This window comes from Jaculus jaculus, chromosome 2 (genome assembly GCF_020740685.1).
Source record: "Jaculus jaculus isolate mJacJac1 chromosome 2, mJacJac1.mat.Y.cur, whole genome shotgun sequence".
In the NCBI taxonomy this organism is placed as follows: Eukaryota; Metazoa; Chordata; class Mammalia; order Rodentia; family Dipodidae; genus Jaculus; species Jaculus jaculus.
Window position 1 is genome coordinate 116,172,834 of NC_059103.1, and position 16,710 is coordinate 116,189,543.

Consider the following 16,710-nt stretch of genomic DNA (forward strand, 5'->3'; position numbering starts at 1 on the left):
CATTGAACTGTGGGCAAAGCCTTGTTTTCACAGAATTTGCTGTCTGCTGTGATGGAAGCAATGCTTTGCAAAGGGGGAAAAGCCCCTCCCCTTCCTCACACCAGTCCTAACAACCAGCATGCCTGGGTATTTTCGTGAAGCACTTGTAAAGGAGGTAGAAGTGATGCAGTTGTGTCACAGTTCAGACAGGACTGTGTTTAGAGAATATATGCAAGCTCTCTGTGCGGAGGCAAATCGAAACAGTAGGATGCAGGTACCCGGCACGTTCAGACCTCAAGGGCAAACCAAGCAAGCCAAACCATGCCATTTCCCCACTGCCTTGCCAGACTCCAAAAGATGCTTTGAGCGGGCAGTGGTGTGCGATCTGTCTGCCCTCCACTGGAGGGGAGATGCACCCAGATGCCGAGGATTACACATCTAGCTAGATCAGCTGTCAGGTTCTCTTGCACAGTGATGTTTACCGTGGTTCAGCACAGGAGAAGTGATGCTGAGACTAGCTCAGATGGCTGTTTCTAGTCCAACCGTCTAGAAGATGTTCTGTGAGTCTCTGAAGCTCTTGTCCACAAACGGGCTTTCAGTTTCAGATCTGCATTTAAACACATCCTTATAGTCGATCCATTCTACAGGACTGATGTCAGGGAAAGAGACTTCTCTCCATCTAGGAACTGCCAGGCCGTGTCATTTATCTGCTAAATAAATGTTTAGCGAGCATTCACATAATTTTTCTTGGGGCCCTACAAGATGCAGAAATGGAAAGGAAAATGAGTTTCTGTCGAGGCTTTGGGTGAAATTATGAAAGCAAACATGTTTAATCAAGATGCCGGTGGCAGACAGCTCATCACTCACCATTATGATGCGTGTGGGGCTGAGATTTGTCTCTCACCCATTCAGGTGTGCGCTGCTCCTCACATTTCCTCAGGCTGTCCCCTTGAAATCTGGCAGCTGGCTCCCCTTTCCTTCACGCTCTGACAGACTTCTCTCTCAAGAGCTCACACACTACCAGCGTGAGACTGTTATGCTCAGGGCTAGTCAAGCACTAGGAAAATTCTGGCAGACTGAGAATAGCAATTTCTTTCTCATTCAAAGAAAAATAAAAGTTTCAAGAAGCTTATTATATGCAGATTGAGAATGAAGGAAGAAAGAAAGAAACCCCAAATTCTTTCTTCTGAATAGAACAAACTTTTGGTTTCAAGGCTCTTCTTTCGTGTGTGTGTGTGTGTGTGTGTGTGTGTGTGTGTGTGTGTGTGTGATGGATGTTTGTTGGTGGGGGGGTTGCACACTTGCCATGGTACATGTGTGGAGATAACTGGGGTATTTGTCATCTCCTTCCACTTTGCTTGAATTAGGGTTTCTCTTGTTGGTTTTGTCACTGTCTGTGTGTGTGTGTGTGTGTGTGTGTGTGTGTGTGTGTGTGTGTGTGTGTGTGTGCGCGTGCGCTCCAGTCTAGCTGGCCCATGAGCTTCCAGATTCTCCTGGCTCTGGCTCCCATGGGTGCATTAGTATGACAGATGCATGCACCACTCTGTGTCCAGCTTTACATGGGTGCCAGGAAATCAGACTCAAGCCAGCAGACTTACAAGCAAGTGCCTTTAATGGCAGAGCCATTTTTCTAGCCTCTGTTGAGGTTGTTCTTAATGTTTTCATTATCTTTATGGTGACCTAGTTTATTGAAATGAGACTATTTTTCAAATGGTTGAAGAACTTGAAAGGAACACACACAATATATACTTGCATAAGATAGCTAAAACTTACTTGAATTAGGACATTGTTATGACTTATGGCATTTAGTTATATGACAATGAACCCCTGTTTTTGAAGTTTTTAAAAATAATTTTGAGACAAGGTCTTACTATGGCTGGCCTTCTTGAACACCTGATCTTCCTGCCTCAGCCTCCCATATCCTAGGATCACAGGCATGTGCTTCTGTGTGTATCAAGAAGATAGATTCGGGGCTGGAGAACTGGCCTAGAAGTTGACGGCTTGTAAGAACCCAAGTTTGATTCTCTAGTACCCACATAAGCCAAATGGACAGGTTGGTGCATGCATCTGGAACTCGTTTGCAGGGGCTAAAGGCTCTGATGGGCCCGTTTTCTTTTTCTATCTGCCTGCCTCTCTCTTTCTCTCTCTCTCTCTCAAATAACTAAATAAATAAAATATTTAAAGAAGATGGTTTCTTTGTGCTGACCTAAAAGCTGAGAAGCATCTTTCCAACTGTGGTATTGGTGTGATGAGGAGCTGTGACATGGCAGGAATGGAAGGTCATTGGCTAGTCACTGGGTGTGATCGTCGGAGGATCACAGGGCGTAGGGCAGAGCGGCTTTCTCCGCCAGAGATATCACTGCCAGCAACTGGGAAGTGAAGTGCTTTCATCCTAACAGGGGAGCTGAGTGGCACACAACAGTGTCCACGACAGGGTGCTAGAAGACTTTCAACGACTCCTCAGAAAACCCAAATTCAACTGGCTTGAAGGATGGAGAATTCTCTGCTTCCCGAAGGAAGACATCAGGAGGGAAGCAGCTCCAGGACTGGCTATCACGGTGGCTCAAAAGCATTTCCATCTTCCTGCTCTGTCAGCTTGATGTGTCAGCTTTGTCCCTCAGGCTTCTTCCTGTCATGACCACACAGATGACTACAGCAGGACAAAATGTCACCGTTTGAAAAGAGAAACCATCTCTACCCCTGTGCCCCTTTTATGGTTTAAGAAAATGCTTCCTCATAACTTTATCATTTGGACCATTCCTAAGCGCACCTTTCTGTGCAGTGAGCACGCTCAGAGTGGTGTGTAACCATCAGTACACCACGCAAGGCTTTGTCATCATCCCTGATACAAACTTTACTTACCCACTGTGATGGTGAATCTTCGGTTGTCAATTTGACAAGGTTTATGGACACAAGTATCTTGGCATGCTTGTTTGGGATTTTCTGGATTACATTAATTGAAGAGGCAAAGGCCTCCCTAACTGTGAGTGGCACCATTCTGTGCGCTGAGGGTCCTGGACTGCACAGAAAGGAGAGGGTAGACCGAGCATTAGCATTTTTTTAAATTAATTATTTATTTATTTGAGAGCAACAGACACAGAGAGAAAGACAGATAGAGGGAGAGAGAGAGAATGGGCGCGCCAGGGCTTCCAGCACTGCAAACGAACTCCAGACGCGTGCGCCCCCTTGTGCATCTGGCTAACGTGGGACCTGGGGAACCGAGCCTCGAACCGGGGTCCTTAGGCTTCACAGGCAAGCGCTTAACCGCTAAGCCATCTCTCCAGCCCAAGCATTAGCATTTGTCCCTCACTCTGCTTCCTCGTGGTCACTGCATGTAACCAGCTGCTTTGCGCTACTGCCACTATGCCCTTCCCGGCGGGACGGGCTCTGTCCCCTTGCGCTGTAAACCGCAATCGTCCCTTCTCTCCTTAGGTTGCTTCGGGTCAGCTAGTTGATCATAGCAATGAGAGAGTAGCTACGCTCCTACGAACGGGTCACGTGGCCTCTTCCTCCTCCTCCCAGAACTGGATGCTCAGGCACTGTTTATCTCTTATCTCTTGATGAACACTTCAGTTGTTTATTCTGTCAATTGGGAATAATACTGTTATAAACAGGGTTCACACACCTCTGTTCACATCTCCTTTTTCTATTCTTGTACATGCATACCCCAAAGTGGAATTGCTAAGTCACATCATGACCCAACATTTAACTTGTGGAGAAAGTACCAAATTCTTTTCTATTTTATTTATTTATTTTTTGTTTTGGCTTTTTGAGGTAGGGTCTCACTCTAGCTCAGGCTGACCTGGAATTAACTCTGTCATCTCAGGCTGGCCTCGAACTCATGGCGATCCTCCTACCTCTGCCTCTGGAGTGCTGGGATTAAAGACATGCGCCACCACGCCCGGCCCAAATTCTTTTTTTATTGGCTGCACCAGTCACCCAAGAAAGTGTTCTAATCCCTCTATTTCTTGCCAACACTTGTTATTTTCTTTTTTAAAAAATAGCCATTATTTCTTTCATATCTCATTGGCCACTACCATGTTACATGGTTAGTCATAAATTACTTATTGGCAAAGTGGACTTGATCACCACAACTGGCTTGAGTAACTAGGACTTGCCGTGGAGGGAGTCAGTTTTCCCTGAGGACATGCTAGAGGAAGGACAGATGAATGCTTGAGCAAAATCACATTTAGCCAGCAAGACCGGATGGGCGTGGATTAAAGGGCAGCTGGCATCCACGTTTGCAATGTGAGAAAAGTCTAACAAATAGCAGTTGCCAGATGGAAGTTTCTTCCTCAGTAGTGTGCAGTATGGTCCCAGTACTGGTCCCTTTAAAATGTTCCAGTTGCTTCTAGTGTGCAGCCCGGCCTGAGAGCTTGGATCTACAGGTGAGACTGTCTGAGGGGTCCCTTGACCAAGGAAGTCTCTCAAAGGAAGCGCTGGCAAGATGGAGGCTTGAAAGGGTTAAGTCAGCCAGGATTGGGGAGGATCATCACAGACACAGGAGACAGAGAACGTGGCTCAGCTAAGAACAACAAAGCCACTAAGTCTAGCTAGAGTTTGATCTTGAGATGACAATGTTTTTGCTCACATATGAGCACTGTGTGAGACAAGAACGAGGTGGAACACACCAGACCAGCTTATCTCTAGGTAAGTTTGCCTTCCTTCTGGGCCTTGTGACTGATTGAGCCGCAAGGTTGTAGGCAGCAGCAATCTGGGCTTAAGAACTGGGCTTGATGCTGGCCACGCTTCCCAGGGTGACCCTGAGGAAGTCCCATGACCTCATGGCGTCTCTGGATGGCTGCAAAGCTCCTGCAAAGGAGAGGTGATAAAGCTGCTTCCTGTCATGGACTGCTGTGGAACTCTGATGGGAAAGTGTGTGCCCGCAGCACAAATTAATATGCTGACAAATTCCAAATGTCTATTTTTATCACCTCCTCTCTCCGGGGCCCCTGTGCACTGCAGAAATGCGTATCAGTAACCCCTCCTTGGCATCCCTGGCTAAGTGTGCAGTAGGCAGCTCCCACTTCCAGGCCAGAGCCTCAGCTTTCCTGTGCTGCCCCACACCAGCTCCTCTTTCCTCCTGCCCCATGCCCCATGCCAGCCAACTGTATCTTATCCCCGGTGTCACCCCTGACCCCATCTCCTCTCTCCAGCATCAAGGCTGCCAGTGAGTCCTGCCTTCTGAAATGCCCCCAGAATTTTGACTCCCCACCACTGTTCCCATTACTCTCCAGGTTCAAGTCACCGTTTTCTCTTACCTAGACATTTGCAGTCAACCCCCACAAGACCCTCCGCACTTGGACTCCCTCTGGTCCCATTACTTCATCGCCTGACACTCTCCATCTTGTTCCCCTTGTCCAGCCTCCGCTCTCCTGTGTTCCTGTGCGTCTCTAGGGCCTTTGTATTTGTGGTAACCTACTTAGCCACATGCCAACTTTTCACTTCCTTCAAGTGTTCACTGAAACACTATCATGCCAGGAAGGCCTTCTTTTGCCATCTTATTTCAAGTGACAGCATCTGCCCTTCATGGATCACAGTCTCCTTTTCTGTTTTATTATTTTTTTTCTGAATGTTTATGACTAACGTGCTCTAATTTCTATTTAATTAAACCATTTAGTGTCTGTCTTTTTACTCAGGCTACATCAGATATGTGTAGATCTCTGCCCAATTTCCCCGCTCCTCAGGGGAAGTGCTTCTGCTGGTTTAGTTTTCTGTGTATCTCAGTGCTAGGGCAGAGCCTGGCCCATGGCACGCTCTCAAGAAAGTTGTTAGTATAGCGTTTTACAGAGGAGAAATCGGAGGCTCAGCACAATTAAATAATCCACTCAAGGTCACAAACTGGAAAGTGACCAAGTTAGGTAGTTAGATACTCTATGATGCTTTATAACATGAAATCCATCTAGTAAAAAGTCAGGCAACACCAGCGACTCCTCTCCAGCCCTCCTTCCTCTATCACCCTTTGAAGAAAGGAAGAATTTTTTTAAGTCTTAAATTTATTTATTAAGGAGAGAGACAGAGACAGACAGACACACACGGGGGTGCGGGGGGGGGGCGGCTAGGATGGGCACAACAGGCCCTCTAGCCTCTGCAAATGAACTCCAGACACATGTGCCACCTTGTGCATCTGGCTTATGTGGGTCCTGGGGAATAAAACCTGGGTCCTTTGGCTTTGCAGGCAAGCACCTTGACCACTAAGCCATCTCTCCAGCCATTTAGTTAGTTAGTTAGTTAGTTATTGGGGGGAGGGAGAATTTTAAATGAGGAGATTCGATATTGGAGGACTTGGTGGTGTTTTCCTGTGGACTCCTGGCAAGGCCCTCAGATTGACAGTTATTAAACAAGGAAACCTGAGAGCCACGTTGGTGCTGGGCTAGTTCTAAGACATGGAGGCCAGTATCTAATTAAATGGAGACCAGCTGCTGGACGCTGACCTTGTGAGGGAGGAGGGTGCAGCTCCATGGGAGAGAGTTGCTGAGTCTGAAATGGTCAAGGAGTAATTGTTTTGACAGGAAGACCCAGCACACTGGCATCCCACTTGTACTTGCCATGTCCCCTAAAAAATGCCTCCTTCTTTCACCCAGCTACTGAACACAAAAGAAACGTAAGCTGAGGACCAGCAAGGATGATCCGCCCTGAGAGCAGCCTTGGAACTGCACTGGTGCAGCCTTGTCAGTAGGGGAAGGGTCTGGTTCTTGTTGCTTTTGTTTTGTTTTTCTTCGGCAAGGAGCATCTATTTTTTAAATAGTTTTTTTTTAAATTAAATATATACTTTATATGGATGCATCATGTGCTGGTACCATCATTCCCTTCCTCCCTGCCCCCATTCTGCTGAGGGCCCTCCTCAGTGGGCTTGCTGGTATTCACGGTGGGGTTGTGGGCTATGAGATGTGAAAGCAGCAGTCATTGTTAAGTGTGTGGGGGGGCAATGCCTCTGGACATTCCCTCCCACTCTGTGGCTCTTACAGTCTCTCTGCCCTCTCTTCCGCAAACTTCCCTGAGCTGTGGTGGGTGTGTCTTAAGTCTACTTTAGTGTTGAACACTCAGCAGCTTCTGGATTTCTGCTTTGATGATATGTTTTAAGTATCCTCACTGTCTGTCTCCATCACCCTGGCGCAGGTTGTCAGGCTGGTGGTGGAAGCAGCACTCTTGCTCATCTTCCCAGTTCTTCTCTGTGGTTTCTGGGCCCTGGCTGATATGCAAGGGGTGGTTCATCTCCTCGGGTCTCACTGCCTGATGAAAAAGAAATGCCTCTAGCTGGGTGTGGTGGTGCACGCCTTTAATCCCAGCATTCTGGAGGCAGAGGTAGGAGGATCGCCATGAGTTCAAGGCCACCATGACACTACATAGTGAATTCCAGGTCAGCCTGGGCTAGAGTGAGACCCTACCTCAAAAAACAAAAAACAAAAAAACAACAACAAAAAAAAAAAAGAAAGAAAGAAAGAAAAACAAAGCAAAGAGAAACAGATTTCTTTAAGCATTCTTCCTGTGCACCTACCTGGCCCCAGCAGGCACTTATTCCCAGAGCATCTATTTTTGAGGGACAGGGAATTTGGCTGGCCACAGTTGTACTAGCTCATGGAGTATAGCACTTTTCCTCTCATGCCCAAGAAGCCCTTTTATGGGCATTCTTCCTCCACAGGGTGTCAACCTTCTTGGCAGAGTGTAGCTTCCAGAACTGGAGCTATGGTGTCAGGTAGCTCCTTGCACAGCTCAGAGGGAGGAGGGAGGAGGCAGGAGGTCCTGAGTGGAAGCTGAATCTCTGGTTGTTTTGTTTTTCATTGTTTCTTTTTCGAGTAGGGTTTCACTCTAACCTAGGCTGACCTGGAATTCACTAGGTAGTCTCAGGGTGGCCTTGAAATCTCAGCAATCCTTCTGCCTCCCAAGTGCTGGGATTAAAGGCATGCACCACCATGCCTGGCCAGAATTTGAATATTATAGGCTGCACCTTCCCAACCAGAGGCTTGGTCCAGCAAAGAGCCTATAAGCATCAGGGCCTTGACTGCCTCAGGACTGAGAGATAGTCTTAGGCTGCTGTCCTGCCAAGCACTGGCTCTGAACAGATCTAGGAGAGTTTGCTTTCAAAGGCCTGGGTTATAACCCAGAGAGAGAAGGAAAAGGAAGGAAGCTCTTGAGCAAAATAGCTGTTCCTTGATAATTTTTTTTATTGCCAACTTCCACATACTAACAGTATACCATGAGCATATTCATCTCCTCCCACCATCTTCTTTATTCCCCTCCCACATTGTCTCTGCACTGAATCCCTTCTTCATATATATGTATATATTACATAGGTTATTATTGCCTTATATCTCCTCATCCCCAGTCCACATTTCCCTAAGGACCCTCCTCAGTAGGCTGTTCACTGAGGTGTAATTAGGGCTTCTGTTAGTTTTGGGGGTCAGGGCTGTACCTCAGGATATTTCATTCCATCCTACTCTTCTGATCTTCCCACCCCTCTTCCATAGCACTCCCTGAGCCTTGGGTGTGTTAGCAGTTTGTTTTAGTGTTGAGTTCTCCGTAGCATCTGGATTTCTGCTGTAATGTGTTGCAGTTCACCTCTGTGTTTGTTGCTATTTCCCTAGAGGTGGTTGTCAGGCTAGCATTGGGAGTAAAACTCCTACTGCAGCTTCCTCTGAAGTGTCTCCTGGACCCTGGTAAACGTGGTAGAGATGGCACTTCTCGTAGTGAGCAGTCAGCTATCTTATCTTGTTGAATTGGTGGATCTTGGATCTTCCCAGTATTCTCTGCCATATGTAAAATAAAACAGATTCTCCAACCCAGGTGGAGAGTGGCTTTGATTAATGAGGATATGCATATAATTTTGGGAGACATTTTGGTGGGAATACCCATTCAACTTGTCCAGAGAACATTGGGGGAGTCTTTCGGGGGGTTGTGAGTTTCCTGTCTGGGGCTCTGACTTGGTTCCCAGCACCAGTCAAGTTTTCTTCCACTGAGGCCTCAGGTCCAATCAGAGGGCAGTTGGTTACCCACATGGGCTGTGAGCCACTATTGCACAAGTGTGTGCTCCTTCTCTTGGTGGGTTGCATAGTTTGCAGGGTCTCCTGCTTACTTGTGCTGTTGCTGTCTGTCACGTGGTGGTACCCATAAAACCTTCCAGTGCCATGAGGGTTTATCAGGAGAGGTCTGGCTCTTATCTTGTTCCCCATGTGGTCTCTTGGTGCCCTGGGGTGGCAGCCTGTGGTGTCTTCAGCAATAGGGCCTTACCGTGTAGCTCTGTCAGGTAACTGAGTGCTTGACAATGGCCTAAATTTATTTGGGGACCCCACAGATATCCCTGGGCAACTGCTCACTGTGGGGAGTAACCCAGTTCTGGTCCTGGGATTCACAAGCCAGAGCCTATGGTTTTAGGATTAAGCTTTCTTCACCTTCACTGGACATGTCAGTCTGGTACATCCACCTCCCGTAATTGGGGGCTGTATCTTGTATACTGATAGCCCAGAAGTGTTTGCTAGTGTTCTAAATCGTTTTGTGTAGTTCCCGTCCCCACCCTCCCTGCCCCCAGCCCTCACCTTCCCACCCCAATATTACTCTCCTCTATTAGTTTATTTGTTATCCCTGCCTCTCCTCCCTCCATGTTTTCACCTTTTTCTGGCCTCATTCTAGTCATACACCCATAGACCTAATGCCTGCTGCCCTTTGCCCTCCTCTTCAGGTGGCCCATTTTAGGAGCCACATATGAGAGCAAACCTTTGGGGTCTGACTTTCTCAGGCTGCGTGACCTCACTTAATATGATATTTTTTACAAGTCCATCCAAATTCCTGCAAATTTCATTTGTCCTTTCTGTTGAGTAGAATTCCACTGTATATATGTACCACATCCTCTGCGTCCATTTGTCTGTTAGTGGGCATCTGGGCTGATTCCGATTCTTAGCTATTGTGAATAGAGTGGTAATCAGCATTTTCAGGAGTTTCCATATTGGTTTATATAACAGTTGAACAAGTTTGCACTCCCACTATCAGTGAATAAGGGTTCCTCTTTCCCTGCATCCTCACCGGTGCTTGTTGTCATTTGATTTTTTGATGATTACCATACTGATTGGAGTAAGGTGGAATCTGAAGGTTCTTTTTTGTTTGTTTTGGTTTTTCGAGGTAGGGTTTCATTCTAGGCTGACCTGGAACTCACTATGTATCCTCAGGGTAGCCTTGAACTCGTGGTGATCCTCTTACCTCTGCCTCCCGAGTGCTGGGATTAAAGACCTGCACCACCTCACCTGCCCTTCAAAGTTCTTTTAATTTGTGTTTCCCTGATGGCTTCGAATGTTCAATATTTCTTTGAGTAGTGCCACTTGTATTTCTTCCTGTGAGAATTATGTTTTGTTCTCTGCCCATTTTTTAAATGTATTATTTGGTATTTTTATTGCTTAGTGTTTTTTGAGTTCTTTGTAGATTCTAGATATTAGGCCTCTCAGAAGTATAGCTGGCAAAGATTTTCTTCCATTCTGTAGGTTGTCTATTGGCTCTGTTTATAGCGCGCCTGTCTATACAGAAACTTTTTAGTTTCATGAGACCTCACTGGTTGAGTGTTTAATTACCTGAGCTCATGGGATCTTATTTAAGAAGTCTTTCCCCACTCCTGTATCTTGGAGTGTTTCCCTATTGTTTTCTTCTAGTGGTTCAGGCCTTATATTAAGGTCATTAATCTTTCCTTCACGTCCAGCGTCTTTTCTTCCAGAGCCCCGCCCCTTTTTGTGCAGCCCAGGTCAGCCTTATATTTACATTCTGCCTTCAGCACCCAGAATGCTGAAATTGTAGACGTTGTGTATCACCATACTTAGCTAAATACTTGGTTTAATTTTTTAAATTTTTAATTAATTAATTTATTTGCAAGCAGAAAGAGCGAGAAAGAGACAGATAGAGATAATGGACACACCAGGACCTCCAGCCACTGCAAACAAACTCTAGATGTATCTGCCCCTTGTGAATCTGGCTTATGTGGGTCCTGGGGAATCGAACCTGGGTCCTTTGGCTTCGCTGACAAATGCCTTAACCATTAAGCCATTTCTCCAGCCCTTGGTTTAATTTTTTTTTTTTTTTTTTGAGGTAGGGTCTCACTCTAGCCCAGGCTGACCTGGAATTCACTATGTAGTCTCAGGGTGGCCTTGAACTCACGGTGATCCTCCTATCTTTGCCTCCTGAGTGTTGGGATTAAAGGCATGCACCACCATACCCGGAGTGGTTTAATATTTTAATGGTTACTTTTTATGTGGCTATGTTTGTATGTATAATTTATTATTTTTTAAATATTTAATTTATTTATTTAAGAAAGAGAAAGAAGCAGATAGAGAGTGGGCATGCATGGGCTTCCAGCCACTGCAAACGAACTCCAGACACATGTGCCACTGTTGCAGTCAGGTTCGCATTGCTGGTAGAAATCACCCAACCAAGAGCAGCTTGTGGGAAAAAGAGGATTTATTTTGGCTTACAGGTTTGAGAGGAAACTCCACAATGGCAGGGAAAATGATGGCAGAGGGTGGACATCACCCTCCGGCCCACATAAGGTGGACAATAGGAATGGGGAGAGTGTGCCAAACACTGGCATGGGGAAACTGGCTTTACCACCCATAAGCCTGCCCCCAACAATACACTGCCTCCAGGAAGCATTAATTTCCAATTGCTACCAGCTGGGGAACCTAGCGTCTAGAACACCTAAGTCTATGGGGGACACCTGAATCAAACCACCACAGTCACCTTGTGCATCTGGCTTATGTGGGTACTGGGAATTAAACCTGGGTCCTTTGGCTTCGCAGGCAAGTACCTTAACGCCTAAGCCATCTCTCCAGGTCTTATTTATTACTTTTAAGATAATGTTTTGTTTTGTAGCTGGCTTTGAACTCTTACTCCTGCTATCTCATCCTCCTGAATGCTGGGATTGCAGACACGAGTCACACTTTGCTTGTTGTTTATCTTTTATGATGACCTGGAACATAATCTGTAATGGACATTTTTGTGTGGAGGGCTGTTTGCCTTGTCACCTCATACAGAATAATACACCTAAAAGTAATCAAGAAATATGGCCAGACGTGGTGGTGCATGCCTTTAATCCCAGCACTCAGGAAGCAGAAGTTTGCCGTGAGTTCGAGGCTACCCAGAGACCCCATGGTGAATTCCACATCAGCCTGAGCTACAGTAAGACCCTATCTCGGAAAAAAATAGCAACAAAAAAGTAAGAAATGTGGCCGGACATGGTGGTGCATGCCTTTAATTCCAGCATTCAGGAGGCAGAGGTAGGAGGATCACTGTGAGTTTGAGGCCACCCTGAGACTACACAGTGAATTCCAGGTCAGCCTGAGCTAGAGTGAGACCCTGCCTCGAAAAGAAAGATAACCAAACAATTCAAACAAACAAAAGAAATAAAGATATGTCTTCAAATTATTCAAGAAAATCTGACTGTCAGGTTGACCAATGAAGAAATTTCCAGGAGCTATTGCATACTGGTGACTTGCAGGATCGACGTTCCACTGAGACACATGGGCTTGACTGGCATAATGTTGGCTACATAGAAAAGTTTCCAGAGTGTACTGAGAAGCTAACCACTGCCTCTACTGTTATGCCTGTCCTAATTGTCAAATTGGTGTTAGTTATTTGCCCAGCCTTTGTAGGATATGGATATGCATATGGAATCGTGACCCTGACACAGAGGGACACATAACAGAGCTCTCCTTACCTAGAAGAAGCTGAAGGATGTGAGTGACACGATTCCCTCACTAGGCTTTTCCAGTCAGTCACTTGCCTAGCCCATCCCCGTCTCCATCAGCAGGTCCTCGGTGGTGACACGATGTCCTTCCTTGTAGGTACTATAAGACCAGCGTGGTGCTCATGTGCTTTGTGCTCCCCACACTGGTGCCCTGGTACATCTGGGGAGAGAGTCTGTGGAACTCCTATTTCTTGGCCTCCATCCTCCGCTATACCATCTCCCTCAACGGCACCTGGCTGGTCAACAGTGCTGCTCACATGTATGGAAACCGGCCCTATGACAAGCACATCAGCCCTCGGCAAAACCCACTGGTAGCTCTGGGTGCCATCGGTAAGTAGGGGTGCCAATGGGGGAATGGCAGTCTGGATTTTATTAATTTTGCACTGGTTATATGGGAGGGGGGTTATGGCTGGGAAGGAAGGGAGCTGAGAACCAAGAACTTGCACTTTGGCCTTGGTGTCTTGGCTCTTGGACAAGTCATGTGAGTTGCAGCTCTCCTGTCCATTCATGGGAAATAGCGATGTCTCCTTCAGAGGAATGTGCAGTGCTTGGCGCAGAGCTTCACACAGAAGGTGATCAATAAATAGTAGTTCTTTTTTACCATGGAAAGTTTCCCAAAGGAGAAACAGCAGTTGCCCTTTCTCTCAAATAGCCCCATCCATTCTAGCCTTGGCTGTCCATTCATTTGGCGGGGAAAAAAAGCATTTAAGCAAAGAGAAGGGAAGGAGAGGAAACTCATGAGACCACTAAACAGATCAAGAGTGAGGCCAACAGAATACAACCAGTTTGATCGAGTCCTGGATCCTCCACTTGCTCTCTGGGCAAGTTATGTGGCTCCTCAACATTTTGTGTCCTGATCTGTGACAACAAGTATCCTTTCCCGCTTCCCTGGATCATTGGTGAAGAAGATGAGACGATGCATCGTGTTTGTAGTAGTGTTTAGCATGAATGGGCCTTTGGTGATGTTACCTTTATTGCCAGCTTTATGGTTTTAGGCAAGTTACTTGTCCCTTCTGTGCCTTTCTGTCCTCATTTTAAGTTGTACCTAATCATAATGCTTAGCTGCAAGGCATGAGGATAATAGGAGTTAATACTCAGCCCTTGTGCTTTGCCCAGCACCCAGTAAGTGAGCCATAGCATTAGCTGCATCTTTACAGAAGCAACTCACACTTCTTAGTAAGCTGAGCCTTAAGCAGAGATGTAACTCAGGGAGGGAAGTTCCTACTGCTATCGTCTCCATGTCACTCAGTGCTGGGGTTCTGACACTATTTTATTAGTCATCCACTTATTAAGACCTCAGGGGTTCCAAGGTTCTTGTCAACTTGTGCTGACAAGAGCACTGCAAGGGGGAATGAACACTGCCATTTAGCTGTGGGATCACTGCATAAGGAAAGAGGAAAGGCCTTTGGCGTATTGTGCTGTTTAATCTTAATTGTCAACTTGACTGGCTCTGCATCGCTAAGAGACAAATTGCACACATGTCTGTGAGGGAGTTTCTAGATGAGGCGGAGGTAGGAAGACCCACCCTAACTATAGGCGGTACCATCCCAAGGGCTGGAGTCTCAGACTGAACAAAAAGAGAGCAAGCTGAGAAATGGCGTTCATTGCTCTCTGCTTCTTTTTCTTTTCTTTTCTTTTATTGTATTATATGCTTACTGAGAGAGAGAGAAATGGGCAGGTAGAGAGAGAGGTTGAGACAGAGAGAGAGAATGGGTACACCAGGGCCTCCAGCTGCTGTAAACAAACTTCAGACACATGCACCCATTATGCATCTATCCAGCTTACCTGGGTCCTGAAGAATCGAACCTGCATCCTTTGGCTTTGCAGGCAAGTACCTTAACTGCTAAGCCATCTCTCTAGCCCACTCTCTGCTTCTTGATTGTGGATTAAAAGCTCTGTTTCAAGCTTCTGCTGCCATGTCTTCCCTATCATGATGGACTATAACCTCAAACCTGTAGGCTTGAAAGGAACCCTTACTTTCTAAAATTGCTTCTTGTCAGGTATTTTCTCACAGCAAGGAGGAGAGGGACTAATCCGAGTACAAAGGGAGCTCTCTTCCCCACCCCGTGCTTTCTGCTCCTTGCACTGTGCTGCTAGAGAGGATTAGAGGAGCCACATCCACTGCTGACTCTGGGGTGGATAAACATGGGGACAAGCTGGACCATTGCATCTCATTCAGGCACACATGAGCCAGGAAACCAAACAGCATAGCCATGTCGGAGCCCTAAAGAGCTAGCCCTGGGAAGATATAATAGAGTGGTTTGCATGTAAAATATCCCCCATAGCCTTGTGTGTTTTGAATACTTGGTCCCCTAGGGGCAATGTGGGGAAGCTGTGGAGCCTTTGCAATGTGGGGCCCTGTCTGAGGAGGCGTGTCACCGGCTTTGGGGTAATGTAGCACAGCTCCAAGCTTAGTAGTGGACCACTTCCTTCCTGCTGCTGTGGAGATGTGATTCCCTGTCATGATGAAACTTCCTCTTGTAAGCTGAAACAAGCCCTTTCATTCCATAAGATGCTTCAGGTTAGATGTTTTGTTCTAGTAATGAAAAGGTAGCTGCTACAAATACTAAGTAAAATAAATTAGATAACAGAAAAACAGACATCGCAAGATCTCATTATATGGTGAATCTAAAAATGTTGAACTTGAGGCTGCAGAAATCTCTTAGTGGTTAAGGTGCTTGCCTGCAAAGCCTAAGGACCCAGGTTCAATTCTACAGTACCCACGTAAACCATGTATACAAGGTGACACATGAGTCTACAGTTCATTTGTTTTGGCTAGAGGCCCTGTCTGCCTCGTTCTCATTCTCTCTCTCCCTCTCAAATAAATAAATAAAATATTTTTTAAAAAGTTGAACTCATAGAAATAGAGAGCAAAATGGTGTTAGTTACCAAGTGGTGGGGTAGTAAGGAGGTTGGCATGTGTTGGTCAAAGGATAAAAATTTCAGTTAGAAGAAAAATGTTCAAGGGAACGACTCTACAACATGGTGGTTATAGTTTACAATGTGTTCTGTCATAAATTGTTAGGAGTAGATTTTAAGTGTTTTTATCATGAAAATTAAGTATTAAAAACATGTATATTAATTTCAACATATATTGTTATATGGGAGTCTGTGTGTGTGTATGTGTGTGTGTTAAGATGAAGGAGAAGCTTCTCTCATGAATACACCTTAAAAAAAACAAAATTAGAGGCTGGGGCAATAGATGGCTGGGGCTAGAAAGTGCTTGCTATAAGAACATGAGGTCCTGAGTTTGGATCCCATAAAAAAGCCACACGTGGCCATGTGTGCCTAGAATCCCAGTGCTCCAGAGATGGAGATCCCTCCGGCTTGCTGGCTAGCTGGTCAAAGTTGAATTAGTACACTCTAGGCTCAGTAAGAGAACTTGTCTGAAAAAACAAAGAGGGGAGTGATTGAGGAAGACACGTGATGTCAACCTCTGGCCTCCATGTGTACCACATACACATAAATGTGTAATCACATACTCACACACACCTGTGTGGCAACACACATACACATGCAAAAAAAAAAAGTATGTAAAAAAGCAACTCACTTGGAGAGGGAGAATCATGTATGGGTAGACTTTGGATATGTAAAGATCCCACTTCTTAATTAGCTTATCTACTTGAATGTTCTCATTTCCCTCCTCCACACTCTCAAGAAGTCTTCCTGTAGTCACTCGGGCACACAAACTCTGCTTCCCTTTTATGATGCTCTGAAGGCATGATATGTTTACATCTCACACAGCAAAGTTAATCTTGTGACTTGATGCTGATATCTATACTGGTACTCTTTGTTCAACTTAATTTGTCTAGCCAACTGAGTGAATGCTTCTGAGGGTGAGAGCCAAGTCTCCTGACACCACCCTCCCCACAAAAGGGTCTGAAGCGGTCTTACACATGGAGCACACACAAAAGATAGGCAACGAAACATCTGTGCAGGAATCCATCTTTACTGCTGCTGTATTCACAGTACCAGGAATGGAGCCAGCCTAGGTGTCCATCAACGGATGAAGG

The 16,710-nt window shown here is 45.9% G+C and overlaps 1 protein-coding gene across 1 annotated transcript in view; it reads left to right on the top strand.

The window, feature by feature from the left end:
* The window catches only part of Scd5 (stearoyl-CoA desaturase 5), a 173,196-nt gene that overhangs the window by 154,296 nt on the left and 2,190 nt on the right, over nt 1-16,710 (top strand). Inside the window, exon 4 of the mRNA XM_004653482.2 lies at nt 12,795-13,027. Coding sequence (XP_004653539.2) covers nt 12,795-13,027 — 233 coding nt within the window. The remainder of the gene's footprint in view (nt 1-12,794; nt 13,028-16,710) is intronic.